Source organism: Anas acuta, chromosome 9 (assembly GCF_963932015.1).
Source record: "Anas acuta chromosome 9, bAnaAcu1.1, whole genome shotgun sequence".
NCBI classification, from domain to species: Eukaryota; Metazoa; Chordata; class Aves; order Anseriformes; family Anatidae; genus Anas; species Anas acuta.
This window is the reverse complement of record NC_088987.1, coordinates 18,059,161-18,086,818: the sequence shown is the minus strand read 5'-3', so window position 1 is coordinate 18,086,818 and position 27,658 is coordinate 18,059,161. Positions and strand designations below refer to the sequence as shown.

The 27,658-nt window shown below is 57.1% G+C and overlaps 4 protein-coding genes across 4 annotated transcripts in view; 3 read left to right on the top strand and 1 right to left on the bottom strand.

Annotated features, from left to right (window-relative positions):
• Positions 1–27,658, bottom strand: part of OTOS (otospiralin) — a 475,301-nt gene that overhangs the window by 87,970 nt on the left and 359,673 nt on the right. The gene's annotated exons all lie outside the window — the stretch shown is intronic.
• Positions 4,012–5,520, top strand: LOC137861228 (PHD finger protein 7-like). Its single transcript, XM_068692380.1, has 6 exons — positions 4,012–4,128; positions 4,319–4,420; positions 4,564–4,688; positions 4,803–4,965; positions 5,053–5,159; positions 5,400–5,520. The coding sequence occupies exons 1-6, from the start codon at positions 4,012–4,014 to the stop codon at positions 5,518–5,520; spliced, it is 735 nt and encodes a 244-aa protein (XP_068548481.1).
• On the top strand, positions 11,692–13,200 carry LOC137861227 (PHD finger protein 7-like). The gene is made up of 6 exons (XM_068692379.1): positions 11,692–11,808; positions 11,999–12,100; positions 12,244–12,368; positions 12,483–12,645; positions 12,733–12,839; positions 13,080–13,200. Exons 1-6 carry the CDS (start codon positions 11,692–11,694, stop codon positions 13,198–13,200), a joined length of 735 nt encoding a protein of 244 aa, XP_068548480.1.
• LOC137861226 (PHD finger protein 7-like) lies at positions 19,363–20,875 on the top strand. Its single transcript, XM_068692378.1, has 6 exons — positions 19,363–19,479; positions 19,670–19,771; positions 19,915–20,039; positions 20,154–20,316; positions 20,404–20,510; positions 20,755–20,875. Exons 1-6 carry the CDS (start codon positions 19,363–19,365, stop codon positions 20,873–20,875), a joined length of 735 nt encoding a protein of 244 aa, XP_068548479.1.

Sequence of the window (27,658 nt, the reverse complement as noted above, 5' to 3'; positions counted from 1 at the left end):
ACCAGAGACGTCTGCAGAGGACAGAAAAGGTCTGGCAGGAACCATTCAGTCCCTCCTTCCCTCAAACGAAAGAGGAAGCAAGAAAAACGGAGGAAAAGCTTCAATGCAAGAAGACCTTGCAAATCCAGAACGGCATCCTGGAAAGCAATCATCCTCACAGAAAAGCCATGTTGAGCTAGCACCCCAACAAAGCACAAAGCTGCTGGGCAAGGTGACCGCCTGGTGTTTTAAGGCTGTTTGTTGTTCAGGAAAGGGAAGCCGAATAGCCAGCATGACACCAGGGTCTCATCTCCCACATGGCCAGCACTAATGCTGCTGCAACATTTCCCTTTGGATAACCAACACTCCTGGCAAGAGCAAGGGTCCTTTGGAAAGCTGAGGTCTAACGCATGCTGAGTTAAGATACCACCACCATCACTTCCAGCCTCCAAATAGCCAGCCGAGCCGCTGCAAGAGCCAGAGCAACAAGCACTCTCTGAGTGAGAGCACGCATACAGCAGCACCTTTGGCTTCAACCACCACAAACAAGCACTGGAAAAAAATCACATTTCCTTCTGCACCAACAATCTTTTTGCAGGGAGGAAGCACGCTCGCACACGAGTGTCCTACCTGCCCAATATTCTCTCTCACTTTGCTGCAACTGCTGATTACAAACACAAAAAGGTCTCTTTATTGCAGTCACTAGGGAGGAGACAGGCAGGGGATTGCACAACAAACAATCTGGCATGACAAATCTCACCAGCAACATAGGCATCTATCTAAAAATGCCTCTTCCTCATTGCTTGAAGCTAAGACCCTTCTGGAACTGTCATATGGAAAGCGTGCATTCATGTCCGTCAGAGGAGAGGGAAACAAGCTTTCAGGTCGTAGCCCCCATTTAAAAGAAAAACTCCCAAGAACCATCCAACAGAAGAAATCACCCAAGGACAAAGGCACCGCAGCCAGACACCGGCAGTGCACAGTGACAGAGGTAGATGAGCCAGCCTGCTTTGGGGATTTATTAAGTCGCTCCAGTCCCACAGAAACTGGACTGCACCAGTCTGGAAGAATGGGGAGGTAGGAGATAGAGGAAAACAGCTTTTTTTACTCGCCTCAGCAACTGCACAACAGAAAGAGTCTGTGCACTTTGCCAGGGCAGCAGGTAAGTAAGCAGAAGTAACAGGGATGCAACGCTAAACCAAAGCAGAAAAGGACAAAGATTCCAGTCCCTAGAAGACTCACCTGGCAGTGCTCTTGTCCCTAATTTGCCTGGCAGCTGTCACATGAAAAGACCAAACATTTCAAGGAAACACAGAGGCCCGTAGGGTAAGCATCCCAGAGAAAGATGAAGGAAGAAGGAAGAGCAAAAAAAGGTTGCAGCGTGATGGACACAGTCAGAGAAATCACACCAGATATTACATTACTCCCAAGGCCATAAGCAGCAGAGGAAGACACCGCAATGCTTGTTTCCAGCTTTTTCTAGAAGAAATTTCCACAAGTATCTTCTACAAGATGAGATTTAAGCGCCTCAAACCATCTCTTTCCTTTCACTCTCCACGTGTCCCACCCACCCAGCCTCCCCACATCTCTCCCTCCTGCCCTGCCCTTCTCCGTTCAAGCGATCATGGCCAGCCACTTCTCAAGGCCCTCGAAGTCAGCATCTCCCTCCTCTCCCTTGCTGCCACAGGTGCTGCATTCCACAAACTCCACCCTCACTGGCAGCTGGGAGAAGTCAAAGTCCTTGCCCTTCTTCCCCAGCTGATGCAAGAAGACCTTGCAAATCCAGAACGGCAGCCTCCTGGCAGCCTCCTTCACAGCTGCCCCGCTGCTCGGGCCTGCCTGAATGGCCGCGCTTTGCTTCAGGTCCCTGCAAAACCACCGGACACACAGTGGGCTCGGGCTTGGAAGGCACCTCTGCAGGTCACCTGCTCCAACCCCCATGCTCAAGCAGGGCCACCTGCAGCCACGTGGACACTGGGCACCACTGAGAAGAGCCTGGCTCCATCTCCTTTGCACCTTCTCTTCACATATTGAGGTCCTTCAGCCAGATCCCCACAGGCCTTCTCCACAACGAGCACTCACGGCTCTCTCCAGCTCTCCCCAGAGGACAGATGCTCCAGTCCTGCCACCAGCTTGGCTGCCATTCACTGCGCTCCCTCCAGTAGGCCCATGGCTCTCCTGTCCTGGGGAGCCCAGAACTGGACCCAGGCCTCCAGCTGGGGCAACTCCAACGAGCCTCGGGCTCTCCAGCTTTCCTCCCCAGGGCCTCAGCTTCAAGCTTCCCTGGCGCCAACTCCAGGAGGATCCTGCCAGGCCATTTCTCCGGCCTGCCCAGGGCCCTCTGGAGGGCAGCACCACCCTCTGGTGCATCCCTATCTCCTCCCAGCTTGGATCAGCAGCAGACTTGCTGAGGGCACGGCCTGCTCCGCCCTGCGCATCATTCATGAAGAGGCTGGGCAGGACTGGGCCTGGACGTGACATTGTTGCTACTTCGTGTCCCAGCCTCGCATCTCTAGTGGGTTTCTGTGGCAAGGTTTGGGTAGCAGGGGGCCGTAGGGGTGGCTTCTGTGAGAAGGCTCTAGAAGCTGCCCCATGTTAGATGAGGGCCCCGCTGCTGGCCAGAGCCAAGCCAACAAGCAACGACTCTGGGAGAGCGTATTAAAGACAGGGGAAAAAAACAAAAACCAACCAAGCAACCAAAACAAACATGTCTACACAGCAGCTGGGAGAGGGAAAGGAGTGAGAAACAGCCTTGCAGGCGCCAAGATCAGTGAAGAAGGAGAGAGGAGGAGAGGTGCTCCAGGCACGCAGCCCAAGTCCCCTGCAGCCTGTGGAGAGGCCCCTGGTGCAGCAGGCTGTCCCCCTGCAGCCCATGGAGTACCACAGTGGAGCAGGGCTCCACGCTGCAGCCCGTGGAGGAGCCCCCGCTGGAGCAGGTGGCCCTGCAGTGACAGAGGCTGTGTCCTGTGCAAGACCCCTGCCGGAGCAGATTCTGGGCCAGCCCTGTAGCCCGTGGAGAGGAGCCCATGCAAGAGCAGGGGATGGAGGGGGAGCTGCTGCCCGGGGGGGACCCGGGCTGGAGCAGTGTGCTCCTGAGGGATGGAGCCTGTGGGACGGAGCCATACTGGAGCAGTTCTCGAGGAGCTGCTGCCTGTGGGAAGCCCACGCCGGATCAGTTTGGGAAGGACGGCACCTGTGGGAGGGACCCCACGTTGGAGCAGGGGACAAGAGTGACCGAGAAGCAGCGGCAGAGACCAAGTGCTACAGACTGACCGCAGCCACCATTCCCGCATTCTCCTACGCCACTCGGGGGGAAGAGGGGGAAGAGGACGGGTGGGGGAAAGGTGTTGGTGTTGTTGTTGTTGTTTCCTTTTGTTTCTTTGTTTCTCACTTCTCTGCTTCTCCTGCAGCCCGTGAGCCATCTCCCTGTGCCCTCCTCACAAGCCACGAGGGTTTCTCCCTCGAATTTTCTCTCCCTTCCCCAGCTGAGGAGGGAACGAGACAGCAGCTGGGTGGGCACCTGGCCGCCAGCCTAGGCCAAGCCACCACGGCCATTCACGGGGATGAAGAGGCTGCACCGTGGGCTTGGAAGCCCAGGGGGTGTCTGTGAGGCTGGGGGAGCTCCTGGGCCCTGCCGCATCATCCACCACTCCATGGTCTCCTAGTGACACGGAGGGAGCACTATGACACCAGTGACACAGGCGAGTCTGGGGGGGACTTTGCGTCTCTGGTGAGCGCCAGGCGTGGAGGCAGCAGCTCCTGGCAGCGAGGCGAGGCCAGGCGAGGCGAGGAGTTGCTGCGCAGCATGGCTGCCGGAGAGGAGGAGAAGGCCCCTGAGGCACAGGAGGACGGTGAGAGCAGATGCCCCAGCAGCTCCCTGGAGGTGGAGGGCCCTGAGCACCCCCTGGGGCTGTGCAGAGCCGCTTGGGCTGTGGACAGCCGGGGACGCCCTGCCAGGAGCCCCCGAGCAGGCCCTTGCGGGCGGCCCTCGGGGACACCTGCCAGGTGCTCAGTGGGGGGATGCTCTCATCCATGGCTGCCGCCCTGCCTCCCCCAGAGTGCGTGCTGTGCCACCGCTCGGACACCAGCTTGGATGGCTGCGGGCCGATGTTGCAGGTGGACGGGGTCTGCGCCCACGTGCACTGCCTGGTGAGCTCCCCGCGGCTGCCCGCGCCTTTCCCCAAGCCCTTGCCTGGCACCTGGAGCCCACAGGACTGGGTCATCCCCAGCGCGCTGCTCGCTGGCTGTCACCTCCTCCTGCTGCGCTGCCAGCACAGCCTCCCCACCATGGTCCCTATCTCCTTTCCCTGAGCAGCTGCGGGGCTTTGCTCTCTTCCAGTTTCCAGCCCAGGGCCTGTACCAGCGAGGCGCTGAAGAGGAAGGAATCTTCGGATTCCTCTGCGCGGATATCAGGCGGGTAGCGGGTCGGGCAGCTCGCAAGGTGAGGGCTTTTTTGGAGCAGACGAGGCTTGTGGCAGCTGAGCCCAAGCCCTGGCAAAGAAATCCTCGAGGCTCTGGACAAGCTCCGGGCAAGTGCCAGTGGCCCCGGCCACGTCCCTGACGGGGCTGCTGTGCTCTTTGCAGCGCTGCTGCGTCTGCCGCAAGAAGGGGGCCACCGTCGCCTGCTGGCAGAAGCGGTGCTCGCGCCGCTTCCACCTGCCCTGCAGCTCCCAGCGGGGCTGCATCTCGCAGTTCTTTGGGGACTACAGGTACGAGCTGCCCTAGCTTGGGCTGCAGCCCCCTCAGCCTGCGCCCTGCAGGCAGAGTCCCCGCTGTGGCACGCGTGGTCCCTGGCCTCACTCAACTCTTCCGTCCTCACGCAGCTCCTTCTGCTGGGAGCACCGCCCGCAGCAGAGCGTGGAGACGCTGCAGGAGGGGCACACCACGTGCATCATCTGCATGGAGGTGGTGGAGGACAGCCTCTCCTACACCACCATGGTGTGCCCCTCCTGCAAGCACGCCTGGTTCCACCGGGGCTGCATCCAGGTAGGAGGCCCTTCCCTCTGCCAGCCCGCAGGGACACCATGCGCCCGCAGCGGCGTCCTGCTCACACGGGGAGTCTCTCTTCCACAGGGACAGGCGCTTCGGGCAGGCCTCAGGCACTTTGCGTGTCCTCACTGCCGGGACCGGGAGCGCTTTCTCCCTGAGATGCTGCAGATGGGAATCCGCGTGCCCAACAAGTGCGTTCCTTCCTTCCTCCCTTCCTTCCTACCCCACTCAAGGCAGGAGAGGGCACAGCCCCAGGCCCTAATCCCTCCAGGCAGACTGTCCCCAACAAACGGGGCTGCCTGCCTGGGGGACAGGAGGATGCTGGCCTGCCGCCAGGGATGCCCCTGAGCCCTGTCCCAGCATCAGCACTGACACTTGCTGAGTGAGTGCCCCAGGAGCTCGTGACCTTTCTTTCCTACTTTCTCTTGAAGAAAGCCGGCTTGGGAGCAAGACGAGGAGGAGGAGCCGGCACTGCCACAGCTGTATGGCCGCTGCGATGCCAGGCAGTGCCTGTACAGGGGAGGCCGCGAGCAGTGGCAAGAGGAAGGGTGAGCATCCACAGCAGCAGCTCCCCGGCTGCTGGGGGCTGTGAGCCACATCTCCAGCAAGCCGTGCAGTGGCTGCTGGGGCTCTGCCCAGGCACCTTCCCCTCTGCTGGGGCGCCGTGAGCAATGCTTCTGGAGCCTTGGGGGCCTTTGTGGCGCCACTGCCTGCTGGGCTCTGCGTGCTCACCAGCACAACTTCTTCCCCAGGCCCTGGCAGCTGCTGCTCTGCTCCTCCTGTGCCGCCAGCGGGACCCACCGCCGATGCTCCGGCCTTGGGGACACCACGCAGCAGTGGGAGTGCGCTGGCTGCGCTGGCCCGGGCACTGGCACTGGTAAGGGGCACGGCGTGCTCAGCCTCGGGGCGGCAGAGCCCTCCGTGCCCTCTGCAGGCCAGGCAGGCTGGGCAGATCCGCTGACCTTCCTGCCTCCCCTTGCAGCTCCCAGCTCCTCACCCTCACCACCGGAGAGGAGAGCCGGCCGTGGCAGGGTGCTGCCCCAGCGCCACAGCCCCTACAGCCGGCCACAGCCCTGATCCCGGCCCATGGACAGATGCTCCAGGGGGAGCACAGTGTGCTGCGGCTCGCTTTGTGCATTTTCCTGCACAAATAAAGTGGTTTTGGTTTTTTGTCTACATGACTATCACTTCTTGAACACTCAGACTAAGACATAAATACACGCAAAACACCCACCCCTCAAAAAAGAAAAAAGAAGAAAGGAGGCACTGCTATTTAACAAAGCAGACCTGACCACCAAGCAGGAAGCTGACCCCCAGTGCTGTGCTGAGCAGAAGCAGAGCCTCAGCACGTGGGCACTTGAACAACTCGGAGAAGAGTCAAGGCAGAGACAGACCAACCAAATCAGGACTGGAGCACAAACGTTTAGCCCAACACTTTTTTGGTTTTACTATCATTAAAGGAATATATTTATTAAAGAATAACTTAAAAGTGGTTGTGGCCTCGAACTACCTTCTCCTATGTCGTGGTTTAACCCGGCCGGCAGGTAAACACCACGCAGCCGTTCGCTCACCCTCCCCCCTCCCTCTCTGGGACGGGGGAGAGAAATGGAAAGTGAAGCCCGTGAGTTGAGATAAAGACAGTTTAATAAGACAGGAAAATAATAATAACAAAATAATAACAACAATAATAACAATAATAACAATAATAATAATATGGTGATAATAGGGAAATAATAATAATATGTACAAACAAGTGATGCACAATGCAATTGCTCACCACTCGCTGACCGATGCCCAGCCTAACCCCGAGCAGTCCGGCCCCCTTCCCCCGGTTAGCCACCCCTATATATTGTTTAGCATGACGTCAGATGGTATGGAATACCCCTTTGGCTAGTTTGGGTCACCTGTCCTGGGTCTGTCCCCTCCCAGCTCTTACTGCACCCCCAGCCTGTCCGTTGGCAGGACAGAGCAAAAGGCTGAGATGTCCTTGGCTTAGTATAAGCACTGCTCTGCAACAATTAAAGCATCGGGGTGTTATCAGCACTCTTCTCATCCTAAGCCAAAACACAGCATTCCACCAGCTACTAGGAAGAAAATTAATTCTGTGCTAACTGAAACCAGGACATCCTACCAGAAGCCGATGCTCAGCCTCCGCTTTGGAAGAAGGCTCTATGCAGAGTTACCACCCAAAGACAGCAATATTCTCCTTTCAGCATTATGGATTGAAATACGGTGTCCTGTGAAGGGGCTCCAGCAAAGACAGTTCAAGCCAAACAAGTTGCAGCAATGGTCTGGCTGCAAATAGAAGGATAGATAGAAGGTACTTCATCAATATAAGCCTCCCCGCCTCCCATACTGACACAACACCTCCTGGCTTGCTCTGGAGGCCAGCCTCGCCTCAGCTCTCCCTTGCAGTCACCAGCCAGCCTGGAGCTTCCCCTACACAGGAGGCCACAGCCCCTTCCTTGCTCAGGACCACCCCCAAGCACTCCCAGCTGCAGAGGAAAGGGCCAGGTGCCCACGAAGACACACCAGGTTCACAAGACTACAAGTGCCAGGCCCAGCCCCATCGCAAGCACAGGTCTTTGCAGAAAAGGCTCTTCTTGCTCTTCCCACCACTACTAACCCTTGAGAATGCTACAGGGAGGCAGAGGATGCCCAGAAAGAAGGAAGGGACAAGAACACGACACATCAGTGGAGCCATTAAGGAAGCATCAAACCAGAGACGTCTGCAGAGGACAGAAAAGGTCTGGCAGGAACCATTCAGTCCCTCCTTCCCTCAAACGAAAGAGGAAGCAAGAAAAACGGAGGAAAAGCTTCAATGCAAGAAGACCTTGCAAATCCAGAACGGCATCCTGGAAAGCAATCATCCTCACAGAAAAGCCATGTTGAGCTAGCACCCCAACAAAGCACAAAGCTGCTGGGCAAGGTGACCGCCTGGTGTTTTAAGGCTGTTTGTTGTTCAGGAAAGGGAAGCCGAATAGCCAGCATGACACCAGGGTCTCATCTCCCACATGGCCAGCACTAATGCTGCTGCAACATTTCCCTTTGGATAACCAACACTCCTGGCAAGAGCAAGGGTCCTTTGGAAAGCTGAGGTCTAACGCATGCTGAGTTAAGATACCACCACCATCACTTCCAGCCTCCAAATAGCCAGCCGAGCCGCTGCAAGAGCCAGAGCAACAAGCACTCTCTGAGTGAGAGCACGCATACAGCAGCACCTTTGGCTTCAACCACCACAAACAAGCACTGGAAAAAAATCACATTTCCTTCTGCACCAACAATCTTTTTGCAGGGAGGAAGCACGCTCGCACACGAGTGTCCTACCTGCCCAATATTCTCTCTCACTTTGCTGCAACTGCTGATTACAAACACAAAAAGGTCTCTTTATTGCAGTCACTAGGGAGGAGACAGGCAGGGGATTGCACAACAAACAATCTGGCATGACAAATCTCACCAGCAACATAGGCATCTATCTAAAAATGCCTCTTCCTCATTGCTTGAAGCTAAGACCCTTCTGGAACTGTCATATGGAAAGCGTGCATTCATGTCCGTCAGAGGAGAGGGAAACAAGCTTTCAGGTCGTAGCCCCCATTTAAAAGAAAAACTCCCAAGAACCATCCAACAGAAGAAATCACCCAAGGACAAAGGCACCGCAGCCAGACACCGGCAGTGCACAGTGACAGAGGTAGATGAGCCAGCCTGCTTTGGGGATTTATTAAGTCGCTCCAGTCCCACAGAAACTGGACTGCACCAGTCTGGAAGAATGGGGAGGTAGGAGATAGAGGAAAACAGCTTTTTTTACTCGCCTCAGCAACCGCACAACAGAAAGAGTCTGTGCACTTTGCCAGGGCAGCAGGTAAGTAAGCAGAAGTAACAGGGATGCAACGCTAAACCAAAGCAGAAAAGGACAAAGATTCCAGTCCCTAGAAGACTCACCTGGCAGTGCTCTTGTCCCTAATTTGCCTGGCAGCTGTCACATGAAAAGACCAAACATTTCAAGGAAACACAGAGGCCCGTAGGGTAAGCATCCCAGAGAAAGATGAAGGAAGAAGGAAGAGCAAAAAAAGGTTGCAGCGTGATGGACACAGTCAGAGAAATCACACCAGATATTACATTACTCCCAAGGCCATAAGCAGCAGAGGAAGACACCGCAATGCTTGTTTCCAGCTTTTTCTAGAAGAAATTTCCACAAGTATCTTCTACAAGATGAGATTTAAGCGCCTCAAACCATCTCTTTCCTTTCACTCTCCACGTGTCCCACCCACCCAGCCTCCCCACATCTCTCCCTCCTGCCCTGCCCTTCTCCGTTCAAGCGATCATGGCCAGCCACTTCTCAAGGCCCTCGAAGTCAGCATCTCCCTCCTCTCCCTTGCTGCCACGGGTGCTGCATTCCACAAACTCCACCCTCACTGGCAGCTGGGAGAAGTCAAAGTCCTTGCCCTTCTTCCCCAGCTGATGCAAGAAGACCTTGCAAATCCAGAACGGCAGCCTCCTGGCAGCCTCCTTCACAGCTGCCCCGCTGCTCGGGCCTGCCTGAATGGCCGCGCTTTGCTTCAGGTCCCTGCAAAACCACCGGACACACAGTGGGCTCGGGCTTGGAAGGCACCTCTGCAGGTCACCTGCTCCAACCCCCATGCTCAAGCAGGGCCACCTGCAGCCACGTGGACACTGGGCACCACTGAGAAGAGCCTGGCTCCATCTCCTTTGCACCTTCTCTTCACATATTGAGGTCCTTCAGCCAGATCCCCACAGGCCTTCTCCACAACGAGCACTCACGGCTCTCTCCAGCTCTCCCCAGAGGACAGATGCTCCAGTCCTGCCACCAGCTTGGCTGCCATTCACTGCGCTCCCTCCAGTAGGCCCATGGCTCTCCTGTCCTGGGGAGCCCAGAACTGGACCCAGGCCTCCAGCTGGGGCAACTCCAACGAGCCTCGGGCTCTCCAGCTTTCCTCCCCAGGGCCTCAGCTTCAAGCTTCCCTGGCGCCAACTCCAGGAGGATCCTGCCAGGCCATTTCTCCGGCCTGCCCAGGGCCCTCTGGAGGGCAGCACCACCCTCTGGTGCATCCCTATCTCCTCCCAGCTTGGATCAGCAGCAGACTTGCTGAGGGCACGGCCTGCTCCGCCCTGCGCATCATTCATGAAGAGGCTGGGCAGGACTGGGCCTGGACGTGACATTGTTGCTACTTCGTGTCCCAGCCTCGCATCTCTAGTGGGTTTCTGTGGCAAGGTTTGGGTAGCAGGGGGCCGTAGGGGTGGCTTCTGTGAGAAGGCTCTAGAAGCTGCCCCATGTTAGATGAGGGCCCCGCTGCTGGCCAGAGCCAAGCCAACAAGCAACGACTCTGGGAGAGCGTATTAAAGACAGGGGAAAAAAACAAAAACCAACCAAGCAACCAAAACAAACATGTCTACACAGCAGCTGGGAGAGGGAAAGGAGTGAGAAACAGCCTTGCAGGCGCCAAGATCAGTGAAGAAGGAGAGAGGAGGAGAGGTGCTCCAGGCACGCAGCCCAAGTCCCCTGCAGCCTGTGGAGAGGCCCCTGGTGCAGCAGGCTGTCCCCCTGCAGCCCATGGAGTACCACAGTGGAGCAGGGCTCCACGCTGCAGCCCGTGGAGGAGCCCCCGCTGGAGCAGGTGGCCCTGCAGTGACAGAGGCTGTGGCCTGTGCAAGACCCCTGCCGGAGCAGATTCTGGGCCAGCCCTGTAGCCCGTGGAGAGGAGCCCATGCAAGAGCAGGGGATGGAGGGGGAGCTGCTGCCCGGGGGGGACCCGGGCTGGAGCAGTGTGCTCCTGAGGGATGGAGCCTGTGGGACGGAGCCATACTGGAGCAGTTCTCGAGGAGCTGCTGCCTGTGGGAAGCCCACGCCGGATCAGTTTGGGAAGGACGGCACCTGTGGGAGGGACCCCACGTTGGAGCAGGGGACAAGAGTGACCGAGAAGCAGCGGCAGAGACCAAGTGCTACAGACTGACCGCAGCCACCATTCCCGCATTCTCCTACGCCACTCGGGGGGAAGAGGGGGAAGAGGACGGGTGGGGGAAAGGTGTTGTTGTTGTTGTTTCCTTTTGTTTCTTTGTTTCTCACTTCTCTGCTTCTCCTGCAGCCCGTGAGCCATCTCCCTGTGCCCTCCTCACAAGCCACGAGGGTTTCTCCCTCGAATTTTCTCTCCCTTCCCCAGCTGAGGAGGGAACGAGACAGCAGCTGGGTGGGCACCTGGCCGCCAGCCTAGGCCAAGCCACCACGGCCATTCACGGGGATGAAGAGGCTGCACCGTGGGCTTGGAAGCCCAGGGGGTGTCTGTGAGGCTGGGGGAGCTCCTGGGCCCTGCCGCATCATCCACCACTCCATGGTCTCCTAGTGACACGGAGGGAGCACTATGACACCAGTGACACAGGCGAGTCTGGGGGGGACTTTGCGTCTCTGGTGAGCGCCAGGCGTGGAGGCAGCAGCTCCTGGCAGCGAGGCGAGGCCAGGCGAGGCGAGGAGTTGCTGCGCAGCATGGCTGCCGGAGAGGAGGAGAAGGCCCCTGAGGCACAGGAGGACGGTGAGAGCAGATGCCCCAGCAGCTCCCTGGAGGTGGAGGGCCCTGAGCACCCCCTGGGGCTGTGCAGAGCCGCTTGGGCTGTGGACAGCCGGGGACGCCCTGCCAGGAGCCCCCGAGCAGGCCCTTGCGGGCGGCCCTCGGGGACACCTGCCAGGTGCTCAGTGGGGGGATGCTCTCATCCATGGCTGCCGCCCTGCCTCCCCCAGAGTGCGTGCTGTGCCACCGCTCGGACACCAGCTTGGATGGCTGCGGGCCGATGTTGCAGGTGGACGGGGTCTGCGCCCACGTGCACTGCCTGGTGAGCTCCCCGCGGCTGCCCGCGCCTTTCCCCAAGCCCTTGCCTGGCACCTGGAGCCCACAGGACTGGGTCATCCCCAGCGCGCTGCTCGCTGGCTGTCACCTCCTCCTGCTGCGCTGCCAGCACAGCCTCCCCACCATGGTCCCTATCTCCTTGCCCTGAGCAGCTGCGGGGCTTTGCTCTCTTCCAGTTTCCAGCCCAGGGCCTGTACCAGCGAGGCGCTGAAGAGGAAGGAATCTTCGGATTCCTCTGCGCGGATATCAGGCGGGTAGCGGGTCGGGCAGCTCGCAAGGTGAGGGCTTTTTTGGAGCAGACGAGGCTTGTGGCAGCTGAGCCCAAGCCCTGGCAAAGAAATCCTCGAGGCTCTGGACAAGCTCCGGGCAAGTGCCAGTGGCCCCGGCCACGTCCCTGACGGGGCTGCTGTGCTCTTTGCAGCGCTGCTGCGTCTGCCGCAAGAAGGGGGCCACCGTCGCCTGCTGGCAGAAGCGGTGCTCGCGCCGCTTCCACCTGCCCTGCAGCTCCCAGCGGGGCTGCATCTCGCAGTTCTTTGGGGACTACAGGTACGAGCTGCCCTAGCTTGGGCTGCAGCCCCCTCAGCCTGCGCCCTGCAGGCAGAGTCCCCGCTGTGGCACGCGTGGTCCCTGGCCTCACTCAACTCTTCCGTCCTCACGCAGCTCCTTCTGCTGGGAGCACCGCCCGCAGCAGAGCGTGGAGACGCTGCAGGAGGGGCACACCACGTGCATCATCTGCATGGAGGTGGTGGAGGACAGCCTCTCCTACACCACCATGGTGTGCCCCTCCTGCAAGCACGCCTGGTTCCACCGGGGCTGCATCCAGGTAGGAGGCCCTTCCCTCTGCCAGCCCGCAGGGACACCATGCGCCCGCAGCGGCGTCCTGCTCACACGGGGAGTCTCTCTTCCACAGGGACAGGCGCTTCGGGCGGGCCTCAGGCACTTTGCGTGTCCTCACTGCCGGGACCGGGAGCGCTTTCTCCCTGAGATGCTGCAGATGGGAATCCGCGTGCCCAACAAGTGCGTTCCTTCCTTCCTTCCTTCCTTCCCACCCCACTCAAGGCAGGAGAGGGCACAGCCCCAGGCCCTAATCCCTCCAGGCAGACTGTCCCCAACAAAAGGGGCTGCCTGCCTGGGGGACAGGAGGATGCTGGCCTGCCGCCAGGGATGCCCCTGAGCCCTGTCCCAGCATCAGCACTGACACTTGCTGAGTGAGTGCCCCAGGAGCTCGTGACCTTTCTTTCCTACTTTCTCTTGAAGAAAGCCGGCTTGGGAGCAAGACGAGGAGGAGGAGCCGGCACTGCCACAGCTGTATGGCCGCTGCGATGCCAGGCAGTGCCTGTACAGGGGAGGCCGCGAGCAGTGGCAAGAGGAAGGGTGAGCATCCACAGCAGCAGCTCCCCGGCTGCTGGGGGCTGTGAGCCACATCTCCAGCAAGCCGTGCAGTGGCTGCTGGGGCTCTGCCCAGGCACCTTCCCCTCTGCTGGGGCGCCGTGAGCAATGCTTCTGGAGCCTTGGGGGCCTTTGTGGCGCCACTGCCTGCTGGGCTCTGCGTGCTCACCAGCACAACTTCTTCCCCAGGCCCTGGCAGCTGCTGCTCTGCTCCTCCTGTGCCGCCAGCGGGACCCACCGCCGATGCTCCGGCCTTGGGGACACCACGCAGCAGTGGGAGTGCGCTGGCTGCGCTGGCCCGGGCACTGGCACTGGTAAGGGGCACGGCGTGCTCAGCCTCGGGGCGGCAGAGCCCTCCGTGCCCTCTGCAGGCCAGGCAGGCTGGGCAGATCCGCTGACCTTCCTGCCTCCCCTTGCAGCTCCCAGCTCCTCACCCTCACCACCGGAGAGGAGAGCCGGCCGTGGCAGGGTGCTGCCCCAGCGCCACAGCCCCTACAGCCGGCCACAGCCCTGATCCCGGCCTGGGGACAGATGCTCCAGGGGGAGCACAGTGTGCTGCGGCTCGCTTTGTGCATTTTCCTGCACAAATAAAGTGGTTTTGGTTTTTTGTCTACATGACTATCGCTTCTTGAACACTCAGACTAAGACATAAATACACGCAAAACACCCACCCCTCAAAAAAGAAAAAAGAAGAAAGGAGGCACTGCTATTTAACAAAGCAGACCTGACCACCAAGCAGGAAGCTGACCCCCAGTGCTGTGCTGAGCAGAAGCAGAGCCTCAGCACGTGGGCACTTGAACAACTCGGAGAAGAGTCAAGGCAGAGACAGACCAACCAAATCAGGACTGGAGCACAAACGTTTAGCCCAACACTTTTTTGGTTTTACTATCATTAAAGGAATATATTTATTAAAGAATAACTTAAAAGTGGTTGTGGCCTCGAACTACCTTCTCCTATGTCGTGGTTTAACCCGGCCGGCAGGTAAACACCACGCAGCCGTTCGCTCACCCTCCCCCCTCCCTCTCTGGGACGGGGGAGAGAAATGGAAAGTGAAGCCCGTGAGTTGAGATAAAGACAGTTTAATAAGACAGGAAAATAATAATAACAAAATAATAACAACAATAATAACAATAATAATAATATGGTGATAATAGGGAAATAATAATAATATGTACAAACAAGTGATGCACAATGCAATTGCTCACCACTCGCTGACCGATGCCCAGCCTAACCCCGAGCAGTCCGGCCCCCTTCCCCCGCTTAGCCACCCCTAGATATTGTTTAGCATGACGTCAGATGGTATGGAATACCCCTTTGGCTAGTTTGGGTCACCTGTCCTGGGTCTGTCCCCTCCCAGCTCTTACTGCACCCCCAGCCTGTCCGTTGGCAGGACAGAGCAAAAGGCTGAGATGTCCTTGGCTTAGTATAAGCACTGCTCTGCAACAATTAAAGCATCGGGGTGTTATCAGCACTCTTCTCATCCTAAGCCAAAACACAGCATTCCACCAGCTACTAGGAAGAAAATTAATTCTGTGCTAACTGAAACCAGGACATCCTACCAGAAGCCGATGCTCAGCCTCCGCTTTGGAAGAAGGCTCTATGCAGAGTTACCACCCAAAGACAGCAATATTCTCCTTTCAGCATTATGGATTGAAATACGGTGTCCTGTGAAGGGGCTCCAGCAAAGACAGTTCAAGCCAAACAAGTTGCAGCAATGGTCTGGCTGCAAATAGAAGGATAGATAGAAGGTACTTCATCAATATAAGCCTCCCCGCCTCCCATACTGACACAACACCTCCTGGCTTGCTCTGGAGGCCAGCCTCGCCTCAGCTCTCCCTTGCAGTCACCAGCCAGCCTGGAGCTTCCCCTACACAGGAGGCCACAGCCCCTTCCTTGCTCAGGACCACCCCCAAGCACTCCCAGCTGCAGAGGAAAGGGCCAGGTGCCCACGAAGACACACCAGGTTCACAAGACTACAAGTGCCAGGCCCAGCCCCATCGCAAGCACAGGTCTTCGCAGAAAAGGCTCTTCTTGCTCTTCCCACCACTACTAACCCTTGAGAATGCTACAGGGAGGCAGAGGATGCCCAGAAAGAAGGAAGGGACAAGAACACGACACATCAGTGGAGCCATTAAGGAAGCATCAAACCAGAGACGTCTGCAGAGGACAGAAAAGGTCTGGCAGGAACCATTCAGTCCCTCCTTCCCTCAAACGAAAGAGGAAGCAAGAAAAATGGAGGAAAAGCTTCAATGCAAGAAGACCTTGCAAATCCAGAACGGCATCCTGGAAAGCAATCATCCTCACAGAAAAGCCATGTTGAGCTAGCACCCCAACAAAGCACAAAGCTGCTGGGCAAGGTGACCGCCTGGTGTTTTAAGGCTGTTTGTTGTTCAGGAAAGGGAAGCCGAATAGCCAGCATGACACCAGGGTCTCATCTCCCACATGGCCAGCACTAATGCTGCTGCAACATTTCCCTTTGGATAACCAACACTCCTGGCAAGAGCAAGGGTCCTTTGGAAAGCTGAGGTCTAACGCATGCTGAGTTAAGATACCACCACCATCACTTCCAGCCTCCAAATAGCCAGCCGAGCCGCTGCAAGAGCCAGAGCAACAAGCACTCTCTGAGTGAGAGCACGCATACAGCAGCACCTTTGGCTTCAACCACCACAAACAAGCACTGGAAAAAAATCACATTTCCTTCTGCACCAACAATCTTTTTGCAGGGAGGAAGCACGCTCGCACACGAGTGTCCTACCTGCCCAATATTCTCTCTCACTTTGCTGCAACTGCTGATTACAAACACAAAAAGGTCTCTTTATTGCAGTCACTAGGGAGGAGACAGGCAGGGGATTGCACAACAAACAATCTGGCATGACAAATCTCACCAGCAACATAGGCATCTATCTAAAAATGCCTCTTCCTCATTGCTTGAAGCTAAGACCCTTCTGGAACTGTCATATGGAAAGCGTGCATTCATGTCCGTCAGAGGAGAGGGAAACAAGCTTTCAGGTCGTAGCCCCCATTTAAAAGAAAAACTCCCAAGAACCATCCAACAGAAGAAATCACCCAAGGACAAAGGCACCGCAGCCAGACACCGGCAGTGCACAGTGACAGAGGTAGATGAGCCAGCCTGCTTTGGGGATTTATTAAGTCGCTCCAGTCCCACAGAAACTGGACTGCACCAGTCTGGAAGAATGGGGAGGTAGGAGATAGAGGAAAACAGCTTTTTTTACTCGCCTCAGCAACCGCACAACAGAAAGAGTCTGTGCACTTTGCCAGGGCAGCAGGTAAGTAAGCAGAAGTAACAGGGATGCAACGCTAAACCAAAGCAGAAAAGGACAAAGATTCCAGTCCCTAGAAGACTCACCTGGCAGTGCTCTTGTCCCTAATTTGCCTGGCAGCTGTCACATGAAAAGACCAAACATTTCAAGGAAACACAGAGGCCCGTAGGGTAAGCATCCCAGAGAAAGATGAAGGAAGAAGGAAGAGCAAAAAAAGGTTGCAGCGTGATGGACACAGTCAGAGAAATCACACCAGATATTACATTACTCCCAAGGCCATAAGCAGCAGAGGAAGGCACCGCAATGCTTGTTTCCAGCTTTTTCTAGAAGAAATTTCCACAAGTATCTTCCACAAGATGAGATTTAAGCGCCTCAAACCATCTCTTTCCTTTCACTCTCCACGTGTCCCACCCACCCAGCCTCCCCACATCTCTCCCTCCTGCCCTGCCCTTCTCCGTTCAAGCGATCATGGCCAGCCACTTCTCAAGGCCCTCGAAGTCAGCATCTCCCTCCTCTCCCTTGCTGCCACGGGTGCTGCATTCCACAAACTCCACCCTCACTGGCAGCTGGGAGAAGTCAAAGTCCTTGCCCTTCTTCCCCAGCTGATGCAAGAAGACCTTGCAAATCCAGAACGGCAGCCTCCTGGCAGCCTCCTTCACAGCTGCCCCGCTGCTCGGGCCTGGCTGAATGGCCGCGCTTTGCTTCAGGTCCCTGCAAAACCACCGGACACACAGTGGGCTCGGGCTTGGAAGGCACCTCTGCAGGTCACCTGCTCCAACCCCCATGCTCAAGCAGGGCCACCTGCAGCCATGTGGACACTGGGCACCACTGAGAAGAGCCTGGCTCCATCTCCTTTGCACCTTCTCTTCACATATTGAGATCCTTCAGCCAGATCCCCACAGGCCTTCTCCACAACGAGCACTCACGGCTCTCTCCAGCTCTCCCCAGAGGACAGATGCTCCAGTCCTGCCACCAGCTTGGCTGCCATTCACTGCGCTCCCTCCAGTAGGCCCATGGCTCTCCTGTCCTGGGGAGCCCAGAACTGGACCCAGGCCTCCAGCTGGGGCAACTCCAACAAGCCTCGGGCTCTCCAGCTTTCCTCCCCAGGGCCTCAGCTTCAAGCTTCCCTGGCGCCAACTCCAGGAGGATCCTGCCAGGCCATTTCTCCGGCCTGCCCAGGGCCCTCTGCAGGGCAGCACCACCCTCTGGTGCATCCCTATCTCCTCCCAGCTTGGATCAGCAGCAGACTTGCTGAGGGCACGGCCTGCTCCGCCCTGCGCATCATTCATGAAGAGGCTGGGCAGGACTGGGCCTGGACGTGACATTGTTGCTACTTCGTGTCCCAGCCTCGCATCTCTAGTGGGTTTCTGTGGCAAGGTTTGGGTAGCAGGGGGCCGTAGGGGTGGCTTCTGTGAGAAGACTCCAGAAGCTGCCCCATGTTAGATGAGGGCCCCGCTGCTGGCCAGAGCCAAGCCAACAAGCAACGACTCTGGGAGAGCGTATTAAAGACAGGGGAAAAAAACAAAAACCAACCAAGCAACCAAAACAAACATGTCTACACAGCAGCTGGGAGAGGGAAAGGAGTGAGAAACAGCCTTGCAGGCGCCAAGATCAGTGAAGAAGGAGAGAGGAGGAGAGGTGCTCCAGGCACGCAGCCCAAGTCCCCTGCAGCCTGTGGAGAGGCCCCTGGTGCAGCAGGCTGTCCCCCTGCAGCCCATGGAGTACCACAGTGGAGCAGGGCTCCACGCTGCAGCCCGTGGAGGAGCCCCCGCTGGAGCAGGTGGCCCTGCAGTGACAGAGGCTGTGGCCTGTGCAAGACCCCTGCCGGAGCAGATTCTGGGCCAGCCCTGTAGCCCGTGGAGAGGAGCCCATGCAAGAGCAGGGGATGGAGGGGGAGCTGCTGCCCGGGGGGGACCCGGGCTGGAGCAGTGTGCTCCTGAGGGATGGAGCCTGTGGGACGGAGCCATACTGGAGCAGTTCTCGAGGAGCTGCTGCCTGTGGGAAGCCCACGCCGGATCAGTTTGGGAAGGACGGCACCTGTGGGAGGGACCCCACGTTGGAGCAGGGGACAAGAGTGACCGAGAAGCAGCGGCAGAGACCAAGTGCTACAGACTGACCGCAGCCACCATTCCCGCATTCTCCTACGCCACTCGGGGGGAAGAGGGGGAAGAGGACGGGTGGGGGAAAGGTGTTGGTGTTGTTGTTTCCTTTTGTTTCTTTGTTTCTCACTTCTCTGCTTCTCCTGCAGCCCGTGAGCCATCTCCCTGTGCCCTCCTCACAAGCCACGAGGGTTTCTCCCTCGAATTTTCTCTCCCTTCCCCAGCTGAGGAGGGAACGAGACAGCAGCTGGGTGGGCACCTGGCCGCCAGCCTAGGCCAAGCCACCACGGCCATTCACGGGGATGAAGAGGCTGCACCGTGGGCTTGGAAGCCCAGGGGGTGTCTGTGAGGCTGGGGGAGCTCCTGGGCCCTGCCGCATCATCCACCACTCCATGGTCTCCTAGTGACACGGAGGGAGCACTATGACACCAGTGACACAGGCGAGTCTGGGGGGGACTTTGCGTCTCTGGTGAGCGCCAGGCGTGGAGGCAGCAGCTCCTGGCAGCGAGGCGAGGCCAGGCGAGGCGAGGAGTTGCTGCGCAGCATGGCTGCCGGAGAGGAGGAGAAGGCCCCTGAGGCACAGGAGGACGGTGAGAGCAGATGCCCCAGCAGCTCCCTGGAGGTGGAGGGCCCTGAGCACCCCCTGGGGCTGTGCAGAGCCGCTTGGGCTGTGGACAGCCGGGGACGCCCTGCCAGGAGCCCCCGAGCAGGCCCTTGCGGGCGGCCCTCGGGGACACCTGCCAGGTGCTCAGTGGGGGGATGCTCTCATCCATGGCTGCCGCCCTGCCTCCCCCAGAGTGCGTGCTGTGCCACCGCTCGGACACCAGCTTGGATGGCTGCGGGCCGATGTTGCAGGTGGACGGGGTCTGCGCCCACGTGCACTGCCTGGTGAGCTCCCCGCGGCTGCCCGCGCCTTTCCCCAAGCCCTTGCCTGGCACCTGGAGCCCACAGGACTGGGTCATCCCCAGCGCGCTGCTCGCTGGCTGTCACCTCCTCCTGCTGCGCTGCCAGCACAGCCTCCCCACCATGGTCCCTATCTCCTTGCCCTGAGCAGCTGCGGGGCTTTGCTCTCTTCCAGTTTCCAGCCCAGGGCCTGTACCAGCGAGGCGCTGAAGAGGAAGGAATCTTCGGATTCCTCTGCGCGGATATCAGGCGGGTAGCGGGTCGGGCAGCTCGCAAGGTGAGGGCTTTTTTGGAGCAGACGAGGCTTGTGGCAGCTGAGCCCAAGCCCTGGCAAAGAAATCCTCGAGGCTCTGGACAAGCTCCGGGCAAGTGCCAGTGGCCCCGGCCACGTCCCTGACGGGGCTGCTGTGCTCTTTGCAGCGCTGCTGCGTCTGCCGCAAGAAGGGGGCCACCGTCGCCTGCTGGCAGAAGCGGTGCTCGCGCCGCTTCCACCTGCCCTGCAGCTCCCAGCGGGGCTGCATCTCGCAGTTCTTTGGGGACTACAGGTACGAGCTGCCCTAGCTTGGGCTGCAGCCCCCTCAGCCTGCGCCCTGCAGGCAGAGTCCCCGCTGTGGCACGCGTGGTCCCTGGCCTCACTCAACTCTTCCGTCCTCACGCAGCTCCTTCTGCTGGGAGCACCGCCCGCAGCAGAGCGTGGAGACGCTGCAGGAGGGGCACACCACGTGCATCATCTGCATGGAGGTGGTGGAGGACAGCCTCTCCTACACCACCATGGTGTGCCCCTCCTGCAAGCACGCCTGGTTCCACCGGGGCTGCATCCAGGTAGGAGGCCCTTCCCTCTGCCAGCCCGCAGGGACACCATGCGCCCGCAGCGGCGTCCTGCTCACACGGGGAGTCTCTCTTCCACAGGGACAGGCGCTTCGGGCGGGCCTCAGGCACTTTGCGTGTCCTCACTGCCGGGACCGGGAGCGCTTTCTCCCTGAGATGCTGCAGATGGGAATCCGCGTGCCCAACAAGTGCGTTCCTTCCTTCCTTCCTTCCTTCCTTCCCACCCCACTCAAGGCAGGAGAGGGCACAGCCCCAGGCCCTAATCCCTCCAGGCAGACTGTCCCCAACAAAAGGGGCTGCCTGCCTGGGGGACAGGAGGATGCTGGCCTGCCGCCAGGGATGCCCCTGAGCCCTGTCCCAGCATCAGCACTGACACTTGCTGAGTGAGTGCCCCAGGAGCTCGTGACCTTTCTTTCCTACTTTCTCTTCAAGAAAGCCGGCTTGGGAGCAAGACGAGGAGGAGGAGCCGGCACTGCCACAGCTGTATGGCCGCTGCGATGCCAGGCAGTGCCTGTACAGGGGAGGCCGCGAGCAGTGGCAAGACGAAGGGTGAGCATCCACAGCAGCAGCTCCCCGGCTGCTGGGGGCTGTGAGCCACATCTCCAGCAAGCCGTGCAGTGGCTGCTGGGGCTCTGCCCAGGCACCTTCCCCTCTGCTGGGGCGCCGTGAGCAATGCTTCTGGAGCCTTGGGGGCCTTTGTGGCGCCACTGCCTGCTGGGCTCTGCGTGCTCACCAGCACAACTTCTTCCCCAGGCCCTGGCAGCTGCTGCTCTGCTCCTCCTGTGCCGCCAGCGGGACCCACCGCCGATGCTCCGGCCTTGGGGACACCACGCAGCAGTGGGAGTGCGCTGGCTGCGCTGGCCCGGGCACTGGCACTGGTAAGGGGCACGGCGTGCTCAGCCTCGGGGCGGCAGAGCCCTCCGTGCCCTCTGCAGGCCAGGCAGGGTGGGCAGATCCGCTGACCTTCCTGCCTCCCCTTGCAGCTCCCAGCTCCTCACCCTCACCACCGGAGAGGAGAGCCGGCCGTGGCAGGGTGCTGCCCCAGCGCCACAGCCCCTACAGCCGGCCACAGCCCTGATCCCGGCCCATGGACAGATGCTCCAGGGGGAGCACAGTGTGCTGCGGCTCGCTTTGTGCATTTTCCTGCACAAATAAAGTGGTTTTGGTTTTTTGTCTACATGACTATCGCTTCTTGAACACTCAGACTAAGACATAAATACACGCAAAACACCCACCCCTCAAAAAAGAAAAAAGAAGAAAGGAGGCACTGCTATTTAACAAAGCAGACCTGACCACCAAGCAGGAAGCTGACCCCCAGTGCTGTGCTGAGCAGAAGCAGAGCCTCAGCACGTGGGCACTTGAACAACTCGGAGAAGAGTCAAGGCAGAGACAGACCAACCAAATCAGGACTGGAGCACAAACGTTTAGCCCAACACTTTTTTGGTTTTACTATCATTAAAGGAATATATTTATTAAAGAATAACTTAAAAGTGGTTGTGGCCTCGAACTACCTTCTCCTATGTCGTGGTTTAACCCGGCCGGCAGGTAAACACCACGCAGCCGTTCGCTCACCCTCCCCCCTCCCTCTCTGGGACGGGGGAGAGAAATGGAAAGTGAAGCCCGTGAGTTGAGATAAAGACAGTTTAATAAGACAGGAAAATAATAATAACAAAATAATAACAACAATAATAACAATAATAATAATATGGTGATAATAGGGAAATAATAATAATATGTACAAACAAGTGATGCACAATGCAATTGCTCACCACTCGCTGACCGATGCCCAGCCTAACCCCGAGCAGTCCGGCCCCCTTCCCCCGGTTAGCCACCCCTATATATTGTTTAGCATGACGTCAGATGGTATGGAATACCCCTTTGGCTAGTTTGGGTCACCTGTCCTGGGTCTGTCCCCTCCCAGCTCTTACTGCACCCCCAGCCTGTCCGTTGGCAGGACAGAGCAAAAGGCTGAGATGTCCTTGGCTTAGTATAAGCACTGCTCTGCAACAATTAAAGCATCGGGGTGTTATCAGCACTCTTCTCATCCTAAGCCAAAACACAGCATTCCACCAGCTACTAGGAAGAAAATTAATTCTGTGCTAACTGAAACCAGGACATCCTACCAGAAGCCGATGCTCAGCCTCCGCTTTGGAAGAAGGCTCTATGCAGAGTTACCACCCAAAGACAGCAATATTCTCCTTTCAGCATTATGGATTGAAATACGGTGTCCTGTGAAGGGGCTCCAGCAAAGACAGTTCAAGCCAAACAAGTTGCAGCAATGGTCTGGCTGCAAATAGAAGGATAGATAGAAGGTACTTCATCAATATAAGCCTCCCCGCCTCCCATACTGACACAACACCTCCTGGCTTGCTCTGGAGGCCAGCCTCGCCTCAGCTCTCCCTTGCAGTCACCAGCCAGCCTGGAGCTTCCCCTACACAGGAGGCCACAGCCCCTTCCTTGCTCAGGACCACCCCCAAGCACTCCCAGCTGCAGAGGAAAGGGCCAGGTGCCCACGAAGACACACCAGGTTCACAAGACTACAAGTGCCAGGCCCAGCCCCATCGCAAGCACAGGTCTTCGCAGAAAAGGCTCTTCTTGCTCTTCCCACCACTACTAACCCTTGAGAATGCTACAGGGAGGCAGAGGATGCCCAGAAAGAAGGAAGGGACAAGAACACGACACATCAGTGGAGCCATTAAGGAAGCATCAAACCAGAGACGTCTGCAGAGGACAGAAAAGGTCTGGCAGGAACCATTCAGTCCCTCCTTCCCTCAAACGAAAGAGGAAGCAAGAAAAACGGAGGAAAAGCTTCAATGCAAGAAGACCTTGCAAATCCAGAACGGCATCCTGGAAAGCAATCATCCTCACAGAAAAGCCATGTTGAGCTAGCACCCCAACAAAGCACAAAGCTGCTGGGCAAGGTGACCGCCTGGTGTTTTAAGGCTGTTTGTTGTTCAGGAAAGGGAAGCCGAATAGCCAGCATGACACCAGGGTCTCATCTCCCACATGGCCAGCACTAATGCTGCTGCAACATTTCCCTTTGGATAACCAACACTCCTGGCAAGAGCAAGGGTCCTTTGGAAAGCTGAGGTCTAACGCATGCTGAGTTAAGATACCACCACCATCACTTCCAGCCTCCAAATAGCCAGCCGAGCCGCTGCAAGAGCCAGAGCAACAAGCACTCTCTGAGTGAGAGCACGCATACAGCAGCACCTTTGGCTTCAACCACCACAAACAAGCACTGGAAAAAAATCACATTTCCTTCTGCACCAACAATCTTTTTGCAGGGAGGAAGCACGCTCGCACACGAGTGTCCTACCTGCCCAATATTCTCTCTCACTTTGCTGCAACTGCTGATTACAAACACAAAAAGGTCTCTTTATTGCAGTCACTAGGGAGGAGACAGGCAGGGGATTGCACAACAAACAATCTGGCATGACAAATCTCACCAGCAACATAGGCATCTATCTAAAAATGCCTCTTCCTCATTGCTTGAAGCTAAGACCCTTCTGGAACTGTCATATGGAAAGCGTGCATTCATGTCCGTCAGAGGAGAGGGAAACAAGCTTTCAGGTCGTAGCCCCCATTTAAAAGAAAAACTCCCAAGAACCATCCAACAGAAGAAATCACCCAAGGACAAAGGCACCGCAGCCAGACACCGGCAGTGCACAGTGACAGAGGTAGATGAGCCAGCCTGCTTTGGGGATTTATTAAGTCGCTCCAGTCCCACAGAAACTGGACTGCACCAGTCTGGAAGAATGGGGAGGTAGGAGATAGAGGAAAACAGCTCTTTTTACTCGCCTCAGCAACCGCACAACAGAGAGAGTCTGTGCACTTTGCCAGGGCAGCAGGTAAGTAAGCAGAAGTAACAGGGATGCAACGCTAAACCAAAGCAGAAAAGGACAAAGATTCCAGTCCCTAGAAGACTCACCTGGCAGTGCTCTTGTCCCTAATTTGCCTGGCAGCTGTCACATGAAAAGACCAAACATTTCAAGGAAACACAGAGGCCCGTAGGGTAAGCATCCCAGAGAAAGATGAAGGAAGAAGGAAGAGCAAAAAAAGGTTGCAGCGTGATGGACACAGTCAGAGAAATCACACCAGATATTACATTACTCCCAAGGCCATAAGCAGCAGAGGAAGGCACCGCAATGCTTGTTTCCAGCTTTTTCTAGAAGAAATTTCCACAAGTATCTTCCACAAGATGAGATTTAAGCACCTCAAACCATCTCTTTCCTTTCACTCTCCACGTGTCCCACCCACCCAGCCTCCCCACATCTCTCCCTCCTGCCCTGCCCTTCTCCGTTCAAGCGATCATGGCCAGCCACTTCTCAAGGCCCTCGAAGTCAGCATCTCCCTCCTCTCCCTTGCTGCCACGGGTGCTGCATTCCACAAACTCCACCCTCACTGGCAGCTGGGAGAAGTCAAAGTCCTTGCCCTTCTTCCCCAGCTGATGCAAGAAGACCTTGCAAATCCAGAACGGCAGCCTCCTGGCAGCCTCCTTCACAGCTGCCCCGCTGCTCGGGCCTGGCTGAATGGCCGCGCTTTGCTTCAGGTCCCTGCAAAACCACCGGACACACAGTGGGCTCGGGCTTGGAAGGCACCTCTGCAGGTCACCTGCTCCAACCCCCATGCTCAAGCAGGGCCACCTGCAGCCACGTGGACACTGGGCACCACTGAGAAGAGCCTGGCTCCATCTCCTTTGCACCTTCTCTTCACATATTGAGATCCTTCAGCCAGATCCCCACAGGCCTTCTCCACAACGAGCACTCACGGCTCTCTCCAGCTCTCCCCAGAGGACAGATGCTCCAGTCCTGCCACCAGCTTGGCTGCCATTCACTGCGCTCCCTCCAGTAGGCCCATGGCTCTCCTGTCCTGGGGAGCCCAGAACTGGACCCAGGCCTCCAGCTGGGGCAACTCCAACAAGCCTCGGGCTCTCCAGCTTTCCTCCCCAGGGCCTCAGCTTCAAGCTTCCCTGGCGCCAACTCCAGGAGGATCCTGCCAGGCCATTTCTCCGGCCTGCCCAGGGCCCTCTGCAGGGCAGCACCACCCTCTGGTGCATCCCTATCTCCTCCCAGCTTGGATCAGCAGCAGACTTGCTCAGGGCACGGCCTGCTCCGCCCTGCGCATCATTCATGAAGAGGCTGGGCAGGACTGGGCCTGGACGTGACATTGTTGCTACTTCGTGTCCCAGCCTCGCATCTCTAGTGGGTTTCTGTGGCAAGGTTTGGGTAGCAGGGGGCCGTAGGGGTGGCTTCTGTGAGAAGACTCCAGAAGCTGCCCCATGTTAGATGAGGGCCCCGCTGCTGGCCAGAGCCAAGCCAACAAGCAACGACTCTGGGAGAGCGTATTAAAGACAGGGGAAAAAAACAAAAACCAACCAAGCAACCAAAACAAACATGTCTACACAGCAGCTGGGAGAGGGAAAGGAGTGAGAAACAGCCTTGCAGGCGCCAAGATCAGTGAAGAAGGAGAGAGGAGGAGAGGTGCTCCAGGCACGCAGCCCAAGTCCCCTGCAGCCTGTGGAGAGGCCCCTGGTGCAGCAGGCTGTCCCCCTGCAGCCCATGGAGTACCACAGTGGAGCAGGGCTCCACGCTGCAGCCCGTGGAGGAGCCCCCGCTGGAGCAGGTGGCCCTGCAGTGACAGAGGCTGTGGCCTGTGCAAGACCCCTGCCGGAGCAGATTCTGGGCCAGCCCTGGAGCCCGTGGAGAGGAGCCCATGCAAGAGCAGGGGATGGAGGGGGAGCTGCTGCCCGGGGGGGACCCGGGCTGGAGCAGTGTGCTCCTGAGGGATGGAGCCTGTGGGACGGAGCCATACTGGAGCAGTTCTCGAGGAGCTGCTGCCTGTGGGAAGCCCACGCCGGATCAGTTTGGGAAGGACGGCACCTGTGGGAGGGACCCCACAGCACAGGGGATGAGAGTGACCACGAACTAGCAGTGGAGATGAAGCGCTCTAGACTGACCATAGCCTCCATTCCCCCGTTCCCCTGCCCCACTTGGGGGGGGAGAGGTGGAAGAGGGCAGATGGGGGGAAGGTGCTTTTGGTTTCTTTCCTTTGTTTCTCACTTCTCTAGCTTGTTACTAATAGGCAACAAATCTTACTAATCTCCTACTCTGAGATTGTTTTGTCCATCTCAATAATTGTTCAGCTCCTGTCCTAATCGCAACCCGAGCCCTTTTCACTGTATTTTCTCCCCCTTTTCCTTTGAGCAGGGGGAGTGAGACAGTGGCTGTGGTGGAGCTCAGCTGCTCACCTGAGTAAAACCGAAGTCCCCTGCAAGCTGAGATGGTGGCATCAGTGGTTCAGATTTCAATACCAGAGCCAGGATTCCCACACCCCACTAGGAACCTCCATTCACACACTGATAAAATGAGGAAAATGCCATTTGCTATTCCTTCCAGGAATATTGTTAATTAATTAATTCTTAATTAAGTTTGCAAAATACAAATATCCTTGATTGAAAGGCACTGTAAAAGGGAAATTATTGTTAGGAAGATCAGAACTCTTGCCTTGGGAAAACCTTTGGGTGTGTTTTCTCATTAATGCTAATGGAAATTAACAGCCTAATGCAAGCCAAGCTGAAAATAAGATACTTCATATTTGCATCTTAGCTACTTCTGCTTCATTACTTATTTAGGATCACTGATGCATGTAGGAAGATGAGTTTCAGCACTGAGCTATAGTTTTTAAATGCTCTTATATGCACAAATACATCTGAGTGGGAAAAAAATATATATATTTGAAATAGCTATAGGACTTTCCTTAGAGGAACACACGTGTCAGAACGAAGGAATGTGCCTTTCTAAACAGACACCTCAACCTAGCAGTGACAAAGCTAAATAAAGAAGTAATCAAACAAACAAACCAGGGAAGGGCTGTCCAAAATTGCAATTCTGAGAGCCTTTGATTCACATTGGCTATATCTGGGTGTGTTTAAGATCCTTGCTTTCCCCATACCCTAATAGCTTTTTGCTTTGGTCTTGCCCAGTTGCCTGTTCACTCTTGACAGCCCAAGCAGTTCAGCGCCAGCCCTATGGCCTGCCAGACACGGGGCTGGCACCTCTTCCCTTGTGCTTTTCTGACACTGACCCTGCTGGAGAGGGTCTTGCTCCCACAGCAGTGCAGACAGCAGGTGCACATCAAAACTCACCTGAAAGGAGAGGACCAGTTTCTGCAGTCTCACATGCAGGGAGCTGTGTTACCCGACCTCACCTCACAAACACGTCAGTTCAGCCTGTCCTTTCCCACACGGAGCAGAACAGGTATTACACAGGTAACTTTTCCATACCAAGTCTGAATACTAGACCACGGGGGCAATCTCTGTCTTATCCCTTCCCGC